The 19,892-nt window shown below is 41.0% G+C and overlaps 1 protein-coding gene across 1 annotated transcript in view; it reads right to left on the bottom strand.

Annotated features, from left to right (window-relative positions):
• The window catches only part of FBLN5 (fibulin 5), a 46,177-nt gene extending 26,635 nt beyond the window's left edge, over positions 1-19,542 (bottom strand). Inside the window, exons 1-4 of the mRNA XM_040068830.2 lie at positions 19,072-19,542; positions 16,906-16,960; positions 14,441-14,492; positions 13,028-13,270 (exon numbers count right to left, since the gene is read on the bottom strand). Of these exons, the coding sequence (XP_039924764.1) occupies positions 13,028-13,270; positions 14,441-14,492; positions 16,906-16,960; positions 19,072-19,163 (442 nt within the window). The 5' untranslated portion in view covers positions 19,164-19,542. The remainder of the gene's footprint in view (positions 1-13,027; positions 13,271-14,440; positions 14,493-16,905; positions 16,961-19,071) is intronic.
• Between the last annotated feature and the right edge of the window lie 350 nt (positions 19,543-19,892).

Genomic DNA, 19,892 nt, shown 5'->3' with positions numbered 1-19,892 from the left:
CTTTAATTTTATGGGAGCTTTCAATATATTAAAGGCTGGTGTCAGACACAGGCTACTGCACTTCAGGCACTGCAGTTTCAGAGCCACGGCACAAGTATGTTGAAGTTGTAAGTTGTCTGGTCTGTAAGTCGTCTGGCTGTAAGTCATCTGGTCTCAGCCTCCACTCAAAGCAGGGACAATTCAGTCAGGCTGCTCAGGGTCTTTTTCAGTTGAGGTTTGAATTTCTCCAAGGCTACAACCTTTAGCTAAAAAGTTTTTGAACCTCTGTTCCAGTGTTTGACCACATTCACTGTGATAACATTTCTCCTGATGGCTAATAAGAATTTCTCCTGATGGCTAATAAGAATTTCCCCTGCTGCAACATTTGCCCATTCCTGTCCACATGCACTAATGGGATGGATCTGGCTTCATCTTCTCTACACACTCACATTAGAGGGTGGAAAGCAGCAAGCAATGCAGTTCCCTCATAAGCTTCATGTTCTTAAGGCAGGTAAAATCCATTTCTCTCAACCTCTCCTTGTATGATGTGCTGCCATGCTCTAACCACCACAGCAGTCCTTTGCTGCACGTCCCAGGTCTTTTTTATACCAGGAAATCAGAATGATTGGGAGAACTGGGTGCCTGTGAAGGCAACAGAAATTGACTGCACTTTGAATTCTCCCCTGGAGGTAGTTCAGAGAAAATACTTAAAATGTGAATCTCTGCTTAATTGAGTAGCAACTGTTGAGGTCAGTGAATTATTTCATTGGATGCTGAACAAACGCAGAACCAGACTGCGCCACTCACACATACAGACCTGCACACATTTCTCCCCAGATCTTCAAGGTAAGCCTACCTTCCTTATACCAGAACTCAGAAATTACTGACTTAGTGCTACAAGCTGACCAGACTGGCCACATGACCCGTGTCACAGGCGGTCCCACCAGCTCTCACATTATCCATGAAAGCTAAGAAAGACACATGTTCACACTGAGCATTCTCAAGCCAAATGGTTTATTTCCAAGTGGCCTGGCCTGAAAAAAAAAAACAACCCCAAAACAAACAACAAACCCATGTTCTCTTTAGGTAATTAAAAAAAAGAAAAGAAAATAAATAAACAGAAGAGACAATGTTCCCAACCAGCAGGAACATTTAATCTCTGTGATTATTCCTGGAGCAAACTGCTTTTACTCTCTAGAAGGCCTAGAAGGCACATCCCAGTGAATTTTCCATCATGTGAGCCTGCTGTAGTGGAAAGTTAATTTACATTTTTTCTATATCATAGTACTTTCTTTTATTAGCCCCTCAATGCCACAAGGTCTCAGGACATACTGAGTCACGCAAGGGAGCAGTTCCATTTTAGAAGGCACAGTCTCCAGGACAGAAGCTGGCCTAGCAAATTCTTAGCATGATTAGCATTCTACAAGTCATAGTCTTTCTAATCATCTCCAATCAGATACTGCAGGCAGTGCTTAGTTTAGCATTTCATGTCCCTCCCCAGGTCAAAGGGAATGAACCATGGATGGGTCACGTATTTCTGAAATAGTTTAATGTCCCAAGCTTCTAGATGTCAGACTACAGTTTTTGTGGAGCAGAATATGATAGTATTTTGTATCTTTAGATGATGTACATCACTTACCAGTTACAGAATGCGTGTGACCTGCTGGGCCATTAATGGCTATACTGCAAACTGTCAGCTGCTCATTACCTTTAGAGGTATTCGCTAGTCTGTGTAGGACACATCTATGACATAATTCTCTGGACTCAAATCTGTATTTGGGCTTATTGCCTGAAGAACATGGAGATAAATCTTTTACATCTTTCAATTAGAACCATGGGCAGTGCTTAAAGTCTTATGTGCCACCCTGTAAAGTTCCCTTATACCACTTTTCATCTATGACTAGTTAAACCTCTTGAAAATGTTAATGAGAACAAATTTTGTTCCAAAATGCAATGTACCACCTGAAAAATGTAATACAAGTTTTACAGAACTGTATCTTCAAACAGCACTGATTTAATGGGGAAGAGCACATCCTTTCCAAAGTTGGCATGCTACAGTATTTTGGGATGAGTGCATGAAATCAACTGATAGCTGTCAATGCACAATTCTAGGCTATTCCATCACAAAGTCAGCCCTGCTTTTAATTAAAATAATTTCAATCCACTTCTGAAATAAAGCTCCAGATGCAGTGCTTAGTGATTTGCTGGCAATGAGTGCTGTATATATATTACTGCAATCTACCTCTGAAGAACAGGAGCATGATCCAAGGCTGCTCCAGCCTATGCTGGGTTTGGGATTCCCCACAGGGTTTGCAATAGCAGGAAATTAGCAGCATGCTATGGCTTTCGGATCACATCTCCTCTCCCTGGCCTGGTTCCTGCTCCAGGATTAAGGAGTGGCAGTCTGGCAAACAGACTCTGCACTGCTCCAAGATTCCTCCTTCTGAAAGGGGATGTCAGGCTACCCGTTTAAGCTATTGCAGCTTTGCGTTGCTCAGCCACAGTGACAATAAATGTTATTTAATGGGTGGAGGCTCTTACCCATGCTATAAGATTTTCTCTGCAGAGTTAGATAAAGCATACTGTTTTCTTTTGTGCCTCTGTGCACATTGGAAGCTGGAAATATATCAAAGGACTCAAAAGTATAGCAACCTATACCTGACAATATATATCGCACCCCCAACTTGTGTAGACTCTTTCTTGCTAAAATTGTTCCAGGCAGCTTTAAAATGATTCCACTGTTACATTTTGTACTATTCCTCCACTACAACATACCTAGTGTGTTCTTGTATAACCTGATACACTGCAGTGCCATAAAGGGCTTTACCTAGTTCAGTCTAAAAGTAATTTTCCTCCCTTTCAGCAAATTATACCCTATTCAGCAATAATCATTCTTTTAAACCACCCACCATACAAACTTCTGCTTCTCTGTCATTTACAGTTCCAATTACTATCATCTTACCCTAAGTTTTACAATACACTTTACTCTTTGAATCAAAGTCAGCCTCAATAGTGTCTCCAAACTTGCTGCTGCTCTATACTGAGATTTCCATTAACTTACATTTCTGTGGTAGTAAAGTACTTACACCTAATGTCAGTATGCTGGAGCCATTCTCAACAGAACATACCAAAGTACTATTTGCTCTCTATTCTGGAATGAGAAGTCTTAGCAACACTGCCAGAAACTGCCTAATGCTACACTGCTCTTGATACCACTGCCTTCTGTTGATCATCTTCCACCAGATGACCATGTGTCAGGTTATCTTTTCACCTACTTCTGGGTTCCAGTCCCTTAATTTCCTGATCACAACTGTAGCTTTCCTAGACTTCTGTGTATTACTGTCTATACAATCTTCCCATTCAGTGTTACCTACAGATATGTTGGTTGTACCACAAAACCAGTTAATGCCTTTGATCCAACCAGCAATCCACTGGCTCACGAGTTAAAGCTTCATTTACTTAGGGGGCTGAATGGAAAGCAATAATTTTGTTTTACAACAAAAAAAGAGGGAAAAATTTGAAAAGCCAAAAATATTATATAAAAAACAGGCATTAAAAATATTTTGTGGAAAAAAACCCAAAAGGAAACCCCTAACCCCTGTCTCTGACCAAGCAGTAGACTGTGGATTCTTTCAGACCCTGCAAGTTTACGGTGCATTCCTCTCCCTCTCCTCCTAGACTCTCCCTGTTTAGTGGAATCACTTCTTTTATTTTCAGTATCTGAATGTTCCGTGAATACAAACAGATTTATTCTCACTGTAGTGACATGTTACTGATGTAAAGCTAATACATAGAAAAAACCAAGAAAATTTTCCAGATGGACTTATGAGTTTGTATGTTCAAACTTGCAGATGCCCAAGAGAAGACACCATTCACACCCCAACTTTCAACAAATGCTAAAGATCTCTGCCTGAAAACCTATACCCCTCAAGAGTTTCCAGATGATTGCTTGGATATTGTGATTCCTCAGAGAAGTCATCAGTTTTGAAAGCAATATTGAGCAAAGAGGTCTGAGGCTGTACTGTCAGCCCATGACAAAGGTTGCAGACCAGATCAATGGGGATTTATACGCTAAACTCCCACAGGTGATGTAGGTCAGTGAGAGCAGAGGACTTAAGCTTCAGAGACCTGGACCTGCATTTCAGCTGTCCTGACACCAATACCACTGCCTATCCTCTGGACCATTCTCTTCATACTGCAGTGTGGTCTTATACCAGAGGGCACCTGCAACCATGAGTTACAGGTGAAAGAAGAGAAGGTTTTGCTGGTGTTAAAACTGAAGATGGATTTCAGGACATCTTGTCATCCCCAGTGGGAAAAACGTTCCAGCTAAGAGGCAGAATGCTGAAACAACTGCTCTGAACTGGGCAGGTTGTAACTCACATTTACCTTCTAGCAGCTTTACTTTCTTTGAAAAATTCTCTCATGTCATTGAGGTAGTAAAATGGAAAGGCAGAGTACTGGCAGATTAAGGGGTCAGAGCATGTTAAACTCCACACAACATCAGGCAGCTCTTCTATTTCTGTGTGGCAGCTCTGTCGTGGGTCTGGTGTTTTAGGGATAAGACAAAGGTACAGTGCCAGCACATTATCACTTCCTATAGAGTCTGGCAAAATATATGGTCCAACCACATATGGTTGATTTATACTGGCAAAGAAGAGAATTTGTATTTTCTATATATTTTGGCTTAATATCTATACTGTGACATATAACCCTGGCCAATTTCAGGCTGGAACCAAATGAAAAGAAACAAAACTGCCCCAAAAAATATAAGGGAGAGACCAAGAAAAACAGTGACTTTTAAGTCATTGAGAGCACTGCCATCTCAAGGCATTGTGGGTGATGCAAATATATGCAAAAATTAACATAGGTCTGAGTAGAGTACTGGTGCTCTGACAGGCACTGAAATAAATCAGCCTTCCAGGTGAGGAGAGACTATCACATACGGAACTCTACACATTATGCCACAGGAAGGTAGAGAAAGTGTCACTCATAGGAAAATGAGAGAAAAACAAGCCAAAGAGCTGACAGACTGGGGAAGGGTACTCATGACACCTGTCAGTTTTCCAGCACTGTTAAGTGACTTGATTGTCTTTTAAGGCCTGGAATTGTCTGCTTGGTGAGACTGTCTTGCATGACAGTTATTCCATAAAGGAAAGCTCATGAAATCTACTCCAGAGCAGACAGAGCAAATCGGTACACAGTGGTTTTAACTGATTTGGCACTGCTGAAATCCCTGGAAGTAAGACATAATGAAGGCAAGGCGGCAACAGAGCCCCATGTATCAAACCACTGTTAGCAGTGGGTCTAAGGAATCACTCAGATTAATGGCAGGGGTGCGAGCCCTGCCCTGGCCAGCACATGCCAGAGGATATGGCAGGCTGGGCACGATTACTGCTCCTCTGAATTGAGTCAGATATAACCTCCTGCCAACTAACTCTGGGTGACAACTGAAGTCTGTGTATTGTTTGGCTCAGAGCCCAGTGACCAATAACCCCCAATTCAGAGACCAAGCATAACTGAGGCCATTAAACCAGAGTATCAGTTCAACTTCTTTTCCTTGCATACCCTTTCCCTCTATAGTCTACAAATCTCAGGGGAGATGAGATTCCTGGGTTCTTGCCACTTTGTATACCAAAGTATCATACAGTTCCAAGAAAGGGGGAAAATTGTAACACATCATGTAATAGAGTGGTCACAAGCTAGAAAGATTTTAACTTTCCTGTGTCTGGACTGTAGCTTGCACATCTAGCAAGACATGGACACTGTCCCTTCTGTGCTTATGCCCCTTCTCCGCACACAAACCCATTACATCTCGTAACATGACTCATTCTCATTCCGCTGTCCCCCTCAGTATGCCACTGTCCTTCCCTCCTGGCTCACAGCTCAGTAAAAAAGAAACTAGAAAACTTTCAATCACTTCCAAACAGCAGATGTACAGTTCCACAGACAGAATCTGTTTAGCTCAAGGTAAAGTTGAAACCAAATTCAAACACTACTGGTGGTCACAATTTTTAAGCATAAGATGACCACCTGTCTATTCTGACATCGAAATGTCAAGGAATGTCACAAAATCTAGGAAATCCTTATTGTGGTATCAGTATTTTTTAGCAGGAGAAAAATATGGTACCTGACTCCCTGACCATAAGATACTTATGGTTAACACAGCTTAACTTAAGCCTAATAAATTCACTACAAGAACTTCTGCTTTAAGATCATCACCAAAGTCAATAGGGACTATAATCATGGGTCTAAGTGTTTTTGTCTCCAACTATTGTCCAGCTACCTACCCAGTATGACTGTAGTTCATTCAAGTTCAGTTGTGGTCATACTGTAGTTGTATTTATTCTGTTTTCACTTTTCACATCGTCACACATAAATACAGTCAGTGAGTGGTGCTTGAAAGGCACTGATATGCAGAATGACGGGCTTGCTCCTACTGTTACACTTTGGATACTCAGGAGCCTGCTATTTTTCATTCCAGTGCACAGAGTGCCCATTTGCTTAGTAACATGCCAGCATTATTGGCTTGCATGTTATATTTCTTGGTTCAATTCTACTCATTTCTTTCTTAGTAGTAGAAGTTTCACTAATAAATGAAGCACTTGCCTGTGCTTTAACCACCAGACTGTACTCCTCCCACACTGCACTTAGGGAGGAATGAAAGCAGGAACAAGCCAAGCCACAGAAGGCTCAGTTTACCTTGCTACAGATTGATAAGTACAGCAGCTTTTTCTATCAAGCTGACCTCTCTACCACAAATGGATTAATTTAAGTGAAAAACAGCATTTCAAACCCCATTCCTCATGGTAAGTGGGACAGGATACCTTTACTGATGGCCAAATTTCTCTGCTGAAGGACCCTACTGTAGTGGCTGGATGAGTCTTGCCTTTCCTTAGCCCCAGCCCATCCTCTGTGCTGGTGCAATGATTTCTTGGGGGAGGAAGGAGCTCTGAGTGTTTTCATCTGGTGTAAAAGATGTACCTTTTAACCCATGATTATTTTATAGCCAACTCATGATTATTTTATGAAGATTGATGGGACTGTGAATAGATCATACCGTCAGATCAGAAGCTCAGAAGCTGGATCTAAAGTTTTTATAGTTATGTTTGCCTGGAGCCATACAATGTGAGTTTATCCAATGTGGTAGGATTATGTTAAGCATGTCTGTACTCCAGGATGTTAATGATCTTTCTTTCATTACTCTCTTTAATGTATATAGTTTGTATTTTCCATATGTTTATTTTACCTGGCTTGTCTAGTCCCATTACATTAGATGATCAAGGGGAAACCATCTTGAGTTGTGCTAAAACATGAAACAAATACAGCATAAGTGGAAGATGATTGAAAAACTCCAGGATCAAATAGCTGCTGAAAGCTTTTGTAGCACAGATATTCCTGAAGAAAATTGGAGATATGGGTAAAGGGCTTGGACTTCCTCTATTCCCTGATCTATGCAGAAACATAGACAAAAGTGGCCACTGAATTCCAGCCAGGTTAATGCACTGGTGTGGCTTAGGAATGGTACTTTCCAGTTTAGTACTCCCACTAAAAAGCCCACGAAGCTGCTCTCCCTCCCCCACTCTGTCTGGAGTCACAAAAGGCATCACAGGTTGAGATAAGAACAATTTACTGGAAACAGCAATGAGGTAAGAAAATTAACAATAACAGCAACAGTAATAATGATGAAAGTGTACAGAAGAGAATGATTCACATGCAAAAATGGTCACTGCAGTCTTTGACAATAAACAACCCTGGAAGAATTTTCTCAGCTGGAAGGAACCCCTTCTTCCTGGAAGACCCAGTCCCTTTGCCCACCCTGAGCAATGACATGAGGGGATTATAGAATAACCTCCAGGTTCTGGCCATGCCTCCTCATGGCTACTGCAAAAAATAAATTCTGTCCTGGCTGCAACCAGGGCAACTAGGGAAGTAACTGAGTTCCACATGTCTCAACTTGAGCTCCACTGCTGTAGGATTATTAAACTGGACCTTTTTCTCCTGTCTGTGTATTTTTACATGATATTTGCCTGGAAGTCACGTCCACACCTATCATCCCCTTGTGAAATTATCCTTGGTATAATCCTGAAAATGAATATGATTTCATTTTAGCCCCAAAATACCCAGCACAGAATCACAGGATCACAGAATCACAGAATCACAGGATCATTTGGGCTGGAAAAGATCTCTGAGACCATAAAGTCCAACCTTTGACTATGCTGTCCCCTAGACCTACTCATGGTACTGAGTGCTATGCCCAGGTGTTTCTTGAACACTTCCAGGGATGGTGACTCCAGGAATGGCACAACTTATGGCAAAGCCGGGAACTGAACACAAAGTCCTTCAACCCAAGCCTTAGTCACCAACTATAAACTCTTGAGATGCTTAAAAGGAAACTTTTCTATTGCTATGGAAGCATGAGGTCTCAATTCACATTTCCTCATACAAAGCCCACCAGGAAAACCATACAACAAGTAAAAGCTACATATCATGGCCCTTAATTTAATCATGTGCTGTCAACAATTACCTATACTTTCAGAAGTCTGAGCTCAGCCTCTTGCAGAATCTGTTCTCATGTAATCTTTCCTCCTTTTTCTGGTTAATTTGGACATAATGGCAGTCACTCCCTAACAAGGATCATGCGTAGTCTTCAGGAACTTGCCCTCTGGAGCAGCAAAAGATATTGTCTCACAGACCAAGAAGAAAAGGGAAAGACACAAAGCTGAACCAAATAGGGTTAAAAAAGGCAATGGCAGAGCGGACTCCATTTGTCTTTTCTTTATACAAATCCTTCTAAGGCATAATCTCCTTGCTGCATTTTCCTACTTTTCTTCCTCCTGTTTCTATATGCCCAGAGAGGTCACTAGGTAAGATTTAGGAGGAGGCAGCCTGGCTTGGTGCCTAAGCTATTGGATAAGGAACTCTGGGCTCTATCCCAGCACAGGCATGAGCCTGATGCAAGACCTGGGTACCTCCTTTCAGTTCTCTGTCTCTTAATTTCCCTCCTCTTTCCCCACACAGGCACATCTGGTTCCTTCGTTTTGCTTGAAAACTCATCTAGACATAGGCTGCTCTTAATGAGGCTGGGCACAAGGCAGGGCAGTACAACTGCAGGCTAGGATGTGGGGTTTAGGTATGCCTGTAATATAAATGATGGTGATCTAAAACCTGTCTGTGCAAAGGTAATCTTTTGAAGGAAGGAATTTCACTCCACAAATGTAGGACTGGGGATCCATAGGTGGGGAATGTAGGAGGTCCTGCCAATCTCTGAGAAATGAGGAAAGCTGAAGCCAAGACTACTGCACAAATGAGACATGAAAAACAATCCTCTCTTACACTTGGAGAGAGCATCCTTCCACTTCCTTCTTCCTTTTACCTTTTGCTTTAAAAAGAACAATTATGCTTTTGTATGATTGTTTGTTTGTTTTTAATTTCCTCTTCTGCTCTACTCTCTTCTCTCTATCTCTAGGTCATTGTCACCTTGCCTTATTCTTGTACTATTCCTAACATCTACGTCTCTGTCTTAGAGGTCTGCTTTCTCTGATCTCTCTATTCAACCCCCTCCAACCTCATCATCTCCTCAAACATTGTGAGTTTTTATTAATTGGAGAGAAAGCAATAATAAGAGCCCACCCAGTACAGTTCTTTCCACAATGCCCAGAAGGATCTGTGTTTGAGGCATGTTTTGAAGATCATTGTAAATCAGGAAACAGCAAGGTGGAGTGAAAGGAAACTGGAAAGAGCTCTCAGCTTTGAATGTATAATGCAAGAACACAGGCCTCCACTCCAGTAAACTGGAGCCAACAGTTACTACACCAAGTTCCTTGAGCAAAAAGTCATTATTATGACTAAATCATTCTGTATTTATAGAGAAGTAATGTTAGAAGACAAACAGTTCAAACAGTGCTCTTGCACTAGATGTTCTTGGGATTTTTTTTTTCTGTATGTGGTCTTTTATTCCAACATTAATTGTGGTTATAAATCATTCCCAACCTGCTTTGGAATGATTTACAAAAACTCTGTGCTGTTGAAAACATAGACCACTTACACATACAAAATATAAAGCACTCAGCAACTCCAGGGGTAAAAAAATACCATGTATTAGCAATCAAACCCACAGAAGACTTGATACTGTTAAAACATTTCTCTGTCTGCTACCACAAATAGCTACAGGTACTTCTGAAGCACACAGAGGATGTTGGAATGGGCAAAGGCATCACTGACAGGTGTCTTTGAGAGGCACCTGAGCCAGGAAAAGTTTTGTATTCACAAAGGACAAGATCTGGAGATGAAAGAATCTTGGCAAGACTGAGTGGTGACCAGAACAGGGAAGAATTGTGGATGCTTAACCACTGCCTATGACCATCCAGGCCAGAAAGGATTAAACCAAAAAGCTTGAAAGGGAGAAGAATGGATTATATTATATTATATTATATTATATTATATTATATTATATTATATTATACATATTATATTATATTATACATATTCTATTTCCTCTTTTTTTTGCTGCATTGGAACATATCAGCCCCACAAGGGGGAATGTTATGTGAACAACCAGGGGTGCATATTCCCTTGAGAGCCAAGGAATGTGGGGCCTTGGCACCTCTGGCCGGGTGCCAGACTGGAAGAGAGGAACCTTCTTGCAGCCTCCCTACATTTTGTGGAGAGGTAGAAAAACAAAGAAAGAGCTTGTTAAACTCACACAACTCTCAGATTAAATTTTTGTCCTGTTTCACTTTGGAGGTCTCTTGAACAACCTCAGTGCTTCAGAGCTGAGGCTGCAAATGTCCTCATCTCCCAGAAAATGCTCCTGTATTTAATAAGTTGTTTTGACTGAAATTCAAAGTGAAAGTAAAGATTTCTGTTGTCCCAGCAGTAGAAAATCTGAAAACCATATCTGACCAGACAAAAATGTGTATTCTATTAAAATCCGCAGATTGCTCAGACACATTGGCACGAGAATAACTCTGTTTTCCCAGCAGTCAATAGCAGAAAATCTCATTATCTCTAATGGAAATACCTGTGACTAATTTTATTTGGAAAGGTGCTAGAGGTTGGTGTCTGAATACCACCACAACAAACCTATAAGTTACATAGTGGCTCAGCTACTGGGCAAAATTACTTCTAGTTCACTCTTTTCAACCATTCCACCACAAAATTAATTCTTGAAGTGCTCTGTATCCTAAGAACATGCTGAATATGGACAAAGAGGTAAGCACAGAGCAACTGAAATACCATTAGCATGAGTGATTCTTGCAATTTGCTTTTGGATGCCATGATTCCTGTGGTTCAGATTTTTTTGAATGACCTGGGTAAAATTTTGGTTGCTCCTGAGGACCCTGTGAAGGTTCCCTGGTCTCTTGCCTCCAAGGACTTCAAGCATGGCACTGCACATAACCCTGTTAACTGCTCCAGGAATCCTGGAAATGGGATCGGGCCACTCTACCATCAGCACAGTGAGACATGGACCGAATTACTCCCTTTGGTGACTACACTTTCCATCCTAGGGCACACAGATACAAAAGGAACACAGATACAACAATAAATACTGCATCAAGACGGTGAATGTCTCCAGAGAATTTCACTAAATAAAAAATGAAATCTAACCCAGCAGAGACCCCTGACAGATCTTGTTTTCTTTTAGTTTTGTTTTTCTTACTTTAGCACATCATCTACCCAAATTCAAATCTGATGTAGACTTATAAAAACTGCTCCCAGCTTGCTGAGGTACTCAAATGGCAGCCTGTCCTTTCCCATGCATTCTCATTAATGTCCCTCATCACCAAACCTTCTTTACAATTAAATCCCAAATATTTGAAAGTTAAAATGACAGAAGTAAACAGCCCTGACTGAAAAAGTATTAGTCCTCCCATTTCTGCCAGCATAGATAGGAGCATATGTGCCCTTTGGAGGCTGGAAAGTAAAAGTTTTACAGTTTCACTGTAAAAGTTTCCTAAATCTACCTGTTTTGATTATTCTGGTTTGCATGGAGCAGACCAGACAGCAGAATCCAGAGGTTTCATTTCCACTTTCATTTCATCACTTCTTTTCTACTAACTACCCCATTTCCTGAATCGCCTACAGCAAAGGGAGCAAAAGACTCCTGGAAGTCTACAAATCAGTAGACAAAATTACAGGTTGACCAATTTTCTAAGATGAAAAGGACTAGAGACAGTTTTCAAAGGAACAGATAGTAAGAATGCTTATTTTTACTGCAAACTCTCCAGTTATCCCAGAATTTAAAAACTCCTTAAAAAACCCAGGTTTTATGATTTTTATTTCCTTTTATTTTTAATTTTCCAGTCAGTATTACTGTGAGTGCTGGTTAGGAAATATGTTTTTCTCACCTTGGAAAGGGCAATGATTCAAATACAGAAAATGTGTCCCAAGGCAGATGGATTTAACTCCAGAATTTCAAAGCTCCTGTGAAGCTCTTGTGGTTTCCTCAGTAGGGAGAAAAGAAAGTGCATCAACTGCAACCAAGTCCCACCAGAAATTTCAGACAATAGGGCAAAATAAGCCCAAAAGAGAAGTCAGTTTTAACTCTTGTGGTTTTTTGAGCATTTTAGAAATAAATGCTGTTCCTTAGTCTAAAGAGAGGCAAAACTCTGTTGAAAGCTCATGGTTTCTCTGGTTTCTTGTCAAAGACCAGCTCACATACAGGCAAGAGATGAAGTTTCCCCAGGCCCCACCTAATACTTCAAATGAAGGGCCACCTTGTCTCTCATGTACAGAATCATAAGCATAAAAAGCATACTTTTGATGCACTGACAACCTGCCATCAGATGGTTATCTCATTGAAACATTACTTCTTTCATGAAAGTGGCTTTTCTGCTTAAATAATAAGAATGAATCATATCTTGGTTTGCATTGAATAATGATGATATGAAACATACAACCCATATCCTTAAAAAAAATTTGACTTCAAAATACCGGGCCTGCCTGCTGCAGTAACTGAAGGACAACCACAGGATGATTGTTTCTGCAATGTCAGACAAGCTTTAAAATAAATGAAAATACAGAAAAAAAGACTTCTGCAACTTACCAGCACACTGATTGTTTTCATCCAACTGGAAACCAAAGCGGCACATCAGAGGTCTTGTAACAGTAGGGTAGTTGGGAACAGGGCCTGGTGCTGGGGGCGGTGGATAAACATTGGAATAAGGACTCAGATACGGTGATCGATACACTGGGTTTGTTCGGGGGACACATAAATAGCCACCGTTCTGGTTGACACACACCATGTCTCCTCTGCAGGCTTCAGGAATAGTCCGACATTCATCAATATCTGGAATGAAATTGCAAAAGTTTAAAGAATGATTGCTCCTTAATGGGACCTATCAAAAAATAGTTAAAACGTTTTTTGCAAAACATTGCAGAATAAATTTTATTCTCTATTAAAAAGGCTAATCCTTCCTTGTGGAGGCTCACTTCGAACTTAGATTGTACTAAAACAGGAAATATCCCTTATATTCAACATATTCTGTGATCTACTCATTTTACTTCACTATTAGAGGACAGAGGGAGAGGACAATGCCTGCTTTGCTATTCCATAGAAGTTTGGTTTAAACACTGATTCACACATGGCTGCAGCATGCTACTGCCTGTTCCTGCTAGAGGGTCTGTCCAAACCCCAATATGCAGATCAGGATTTCAGAAACTAATGGTTTGGTCTGCCCAGCTGTGAAATTTGGATCCTGCTTTGGAAGTCTCGAGTTCCCTCACATGGAAAAAGTTAGGGATGCTCAGATCTGGGGACACAGTTCAGGCCTCTTTCTTGTTTTGACTGAGATTGTTGCTGAATTAAATTTGGAAAGATACAACTGGTTTAGCCAAACTGAGCATTCCCTGGTTCTTGGGCCACAGAAGCAGTAGGCTATGGCAGGGCAAAGAATCTGCTGCAGGTTTTTCCCTTTCTGTTTAGTGATTTTATTGCATGTTGAAGATGCTGCCCTGGAGACTGAATGCCATTGACAAAAAGATGCTACTGGGCAGATTTCCTTACACTACCTCAACTCAGTTTACTTGGAGTTTCAGTGCTGAGAATGGAAGACTTTTATCTAAGCCTGTAGGTGGAGTCAGGCAACAAAGACAATAAATCCTGAGTTTGAAGGAGAAAGTGAAGGAGTGCGAAGAGCCCTTGTCCTTTGGCAGCTAGACTGAGCTCCTATCAAAATGCATCATTGTTGTTTGAGTAGCCCTGACAATCTGTTAGTATCTCAACAACATCAAAGATCAGTGCTATGTAAAGACACACACACACACACACACACACACACACACACGTACGTGTATTTATATATACACATATTTTTTGTATATACATGTATACAAACACATATTTGTCACACTGTAAGAACTATTCAACTAAAACATAGTAAGAGCAGCATAATGTTGACTCAATAAATTCAGGATTTCTGAACCCAAATTTAAATGTAATGATTTAATAAAGTCTTACCTAAGCACTGCCCAGAGGCACGGTCCAGGTCAAACCCATTAGTGCATTGCTGCTAAAATGAGAGAAAAAAGACACTCAGTGACTGTGAAATGAGAGGTTTGCAGAGTCAAATGCTCATCTGGATTATTATGTTTAGTACAATAGTCCAGCACGATACAGTACATCAAATTAAAGTCCCTTCCCCAGAAGACAGTCAGCAAGGCATGAACCTGAGGCCTCAGGACAGTTCCAGCCCCTTAGCTCAGGAGGGGCACCCTCAGGTGGTGGCAGTGTCAGCCTGTTCCTCTGCCCAGGGCTCACCAGTGTGCAAAGTGTTATGACTTGGTAGCACAGAATTACACTCTTCTAGTTTGGGCTCTTGTTTTTGCCAGAACGGGGAGTTCATCTTGGAGGTACTTGCTGCATCTCTCACAGGCTCTAAAGCTCCCCAGACAGCCCATTCAGCACACAACACCCTAGACATTGACTGATCCAGAGCCGCAGCTGAAACACAGCAAGCTTAATAAAAATAAGGCACTTCCTTTCCACCAAACCTTGTAATTTTTAGAGGATAAATCTTTAGACAACACATTTTAGGCATTTCAAGGTTACTGGAAACCTTGTCCCTTCCTATTCTGTGGTGCTGGTCATTATCAGGGCTGCAGCCTTGAGTCTCCGGTACCTCCTCAGTGACCTCAGTGTTTCTAAATAGGTCAAAGTCCTGGTGATGAGATGGTTTTGAAGCCTGTTAAAAACATTCCCTGTTCTTCCTAGTTTTTGACTGGGCCTCCAGCTATTTAGCAAGGGGCCAAGCAATTGAAACCAGCACAGGATCTTCCAGTAAATAGGTTGTACTAAGGAATGTAAGCAAGAGATATCGAGGAAACAGGAACCACTGAAGCAACCAGAGGGCAGAGGGATGGACTTTGTTCAAGATTCTTCCTTTTTTTGCTGATTCTCAGTGATGAAGACACTTATTTTTGGAATTTATGGAAGAAATGAATGGAAGAGTAAAGTACTTAATTGATGTTTGGAAAAGTACTAAGTTGTAGATGGGAGACAAAGGGTTAGAGGGGTGATTCAGGGAAGTGGGTCATTGCAGGAACTAGGGACAGGACATGAAGTGAAACATGGCACTGTTTGGACTGCACCTGCCACTTCCACATATAGAATACACAAAAACACTGCTAGAAGTGTCAGACAAGTATGGAGGAATTCTGCTTTCATTTATTTTGGCATTCCAAGATGTTTTGGTATCATGTTGTGGAAAGCCAAGATATTCTAATGGGAGATTGTTTAATCACCCTCATGCTTTAAAGCATGTATCTACTCTACCTTTCATTCTCCTTTTTGTGTACATACACTACACCTAGGTTAGCTGGAAAAGCTGAAATAGTTTTTAACAAAATTATTTTGTTCTGGTCAATAAATGATTATTCAGAAACAATGAAACTACTGTAGAATGGTTTCAACAACTTTTTAGAACTTTATTCTAGAAAAAGATTCCAATATTGTCAAAATTACCAGTATCAGTATCTTCAGAAAGAACTCATTGCTGTCATTTCAGCTTCAAGCTGCTTTTTCAAAGCAACTTCAAAAATCAAAATATGTTACAAGATGTTTTTATAAAAATTATAAGGTAAACAATATTTTTTAAATTGCAAAAACAAACCCTTAAAGACATCTCAAAAATTCTCCAGGGGCATGAAAAGCATTTCCCATACAGATCCAATATTCACAAAAATATCAATAAGCATGCCCTGTGCAGGAAATTTTCAATGTAATAGAAGAAAAACAACTACATTTCAGAGACTTTTGGCAAAGGTATTTAGAAACAGCTCTGGACACCAAATATATCTGGACTATCAACTACAAATCCAAACAGCATGCTTTTAGGAACAGGTTTTCCTGATTTAAAGTTACTTGGAGCTCAAGCACACAAAGAACTAATGATTCTGCTATTTCAAGACCTGGACTGCTTTACTTCCATCCACCCTCTTGAAAAGAAATGGGTTTGGGCAAAAGTGAAAATGAAAACTGGGATACAGTCATTCAGGATCACAGTTCAAAATTAAGCAATCTTAAGTCATGATCCTGCTATACACAGAAAATATGTATATATATGAATGAATTTTCCAAATATGGATGTTTCTCACAATAGAACTGAATGGTCCCTGGTCTCATGCAATAGTTTCTCTTATTTTCTGTTCCAGAAGTGTTCAGTTTAGAGGCAGAATCGGATTTTCAGTGAGTTCCAGGTTTCTACAGTGAAATTGTGCTGAGCTGGCAAGGGTGATCAATCCATGTTCAACTCCAGAATCCTGCTGGCTCCAAGTTCTCCCCTCTAAACCCTTAGACCACACAACTTCCTTTTCATGTAAACCCCAGACCACAGAGCTTCCTATCCACCTGCTAGCCAGTTAAGTTTCATGCCATATAGCACTTCAGTACAAACTAGTACACACACCTCTGCATGCACCTCTCACCTGTGCTTTTCCAGGGCTTGAAAGGCAGACAGCCAGTGTGAAAGCAGTCAGTATCCTGAAATGTGCATAGAAAATAGGCTGAAAACCTTCTAATATCCAGGCTTATAACACAGAATTAAATACACATGGACAAATTCATTTCTAGTGATACTTCAGTGTATTCCACAGTTTTGCTAACATGAATTTGGCCTCTGGAGAAGAAGTAATATAAATGTGGGCCAGACTCAGGACTCAGGGCCACTGACTCTGATAGTACTATGGCTTTATGCAACTCGGATTGAAACCAAACTGTACACGTCTATGGATTCATCTAATTTTTATGACACCCCATGCAGCAGCTGTTAAACGAACAAATGTGCAATATTCAATAAAGCAGTTTTGCCCCCTCTGACACCTTTCTTTTGCAAAAATGAAAGCCTCTCTTGCACACTGTGCACGTTTTACAGATGGGTAAACCAGAGCAAGGCCCTGCCTAAGCTCACAGTGTGAAGCGTTGGCAGGGCTGCAGACGTGTCACGCAGGAGGTCCTGAATCCAAGCCAGTTGCTCCAACCGCTAAACCGCATTTCATCCCCGGGAGGCTCTATCTTGAGATGAATCCATTTTCTTGGGGCCAGATTCTGTCCCTTTACTCAGTCTTGAAGAAGACACACTGTGCCAGGTCACCAGCTACTAGAAGCTATCATCTTCAATGGAGCCTTCCCCAGGTATATCATCTTCACGTCTAGTGGTCCCTACTGGATCTCTCTCCACTGCAATTGAAAGAAGAGGATCCCTTGCTAAAAGAGCCCTACACCTATTTTTGGCGCTCCTTACCCAGAGCATAAAAATTGTGGTCAAGTAACCTCCCACTTCCAAATATTTACTAACAGATAGAAAACCATGAAAGCACACTCAGAAATTACTTCTTTTTCTAGGTCCTGTGGAATTCAGTGTTTTGCTGCTGATTTATATAAAACTTCCCAGTACCATTAGACCCACAACTTGCTTATCTTGGATTGTAATTCTAAATGGCAATTGGATACAATACATTCCCACAAAACCAGTACAGGAAGCAGGGGATATTTTAGGTAGCCTTAGTTCTGCTACCCATGTGAGCTGCCAACTTTCTCTCTTAGAGTTGTCCCTGATTTGCAGAATGCAAACTGAGCTGCCGAGCAAGACCTACAAATGCATGAGACAAAACCACACACAATGACCAACACATTACAACAAATTTGTTTTAAATGAGGAGATGGGGACAAGCTCTAAAAAGTAAACATAAACCCTAAAATGATTGTTCATAGTGCTGTGGAGACAGATTGTACTTGTTGGCAACTTCTGAGTGACACTGAAAGGCAAATTCTGCACAGAGTGTTCCTTAGAGCCCAATGTAAAGCATTCAAATTTTATTCATTTAGGCTTGCACTTAATTTACTGATTCCTCAAATCTTTTTGAAGAGATTTTAAAGTGTGCACTTCTATAAAGACTGCGTCCTCCCTTTGCATATAGCAAAAACAGCACCGGGAGAGAATACAACAGGTTATAGCAGAAGACTGACATACGCAGCAACTGGGTTATGCTGCACATTGCTGCAGGACAGTGCACGACAACAAAATCCCCAACAAAACAGTCAGACAAAACATTTTTAGAGTCTTTAGTTTCCTTTGCTACAAGATGATATTTGCTTTCCTCTTGGTGGGGGGTGTGTGTGTGACCTTACTGCCTCATACGTGTTCTGTCTGCACCCACGATCTCAATTCGCTCGTTACTTTAGATCTAAAATCCCCTCAAGAATTATTAACAGTCATGCAGCACAACCTATCAACACTATATGCAGCTGGTCACAGTAGCTTGCCCAGCAGGCAAAATATTTTAAACTAGTAATTAACTTCTGCAATAGTAACTAATTACTTCAATCAATCACTGTAGCCAGTGGGATCGTTGCTGCTGCAGTTCAGCACTCCCACAGATGCGCAGAGTATAAGCACAGATCAAGAAGGAACTCGTCAGAGACAGCACAGCTTTATTAACAGGCAGATCATCTTTCCCCACCTCTGACCATTGAGATCCCGTCTCTTTGCAAATGGCTTTTGCAAGTGGATTGGCATAACATGTCCCTGCCACAGCTATTTTCCAAGTAGATTTCCCGTCAGTAAGTAAAGAAGTTTCATGCATACCACTTACCTTCTTAATCCTTGCATGTCCAAAACCGTTGGGGAAAGGTGGAAAAAACCCAGAGTCTGTGCTGATGAATAACTGGAAAGTTTTCCAAACATTACCCTCTGCTAGCACTTCAGTTCCTCTGTCATTTATAGTCCAAAGAATGAAATGGCAAGTAATGGAGAAGATCGGGAGCCGTCTGTACCTCCTCAGACACTGGAGAGAATACAGAGAAAGCACCTGGTTTTGCTTAGTTCTCTTCTGTAATTCAGCATTAAACCAATTGGAGGAGGAATGTTAAAAATGAACACTTCATTTTCTAAGTATGTTAAACAATGCAAATGGGGGCCTCAGCCTGGGACAGCTGGTTTAGATTACAAAGCTCACCAACTGGCTAGACTCCTCACAACAACCTCGAGGAGCCTGCCAGGATGAAACACTAACAGCTTGAAGGAAAGCCTCTCCCGCTGCAAACTTCACAGTTAAATGTGCCTCAGAGCAGAGAGCACCGTTATTGGACAGAAACGCTTATCAAGGGACTGGAGAAGGGAAGGGATTGTTTTCCTTGCTCTGAGAACAAAAAAACAGGCTTTTTTGGAGGCCCTCTAGCTGGTGTCCTGGACAATGAATATGCAACACTCGCTGCTCTGTGCCAATGGCATACTGATGAAAGGTCTGACCCTCTGGGAGGTGAATAACTCGAATTCACGATGATCACAGCTACAGGAACTATATTGCTTGGGGATTATTTGAAAACAGGAATAAACAAATTAAACATTCAAAGGAAAACAAATGGCTTGTCTGCAAACACTGGCCCTTTTTAAACTGACCCCATGCTTAAGGGA

Source organism: Hirundo rustica, chromosome 6 (assembly GCF_015227805.2).
Source record: "Hirundo rustica isolate bHirRus1 chromosome 6, bHirRus1.pri.v3, whole genome shotgun sequence".
In the NCBI taxonomy this organism is placed as follows: domain Eukaryota; kingdom Metazoa; phylum Chordata; class Aves; order Passeriformes; family Hirundinidae; genus Hirundo; species Hirundo rustica.
The sequence above is the reverse complement of the archived record's forward strand: the minus strand, read 5'-3'. Positions and strand labels throughout refer to the sequence as shown.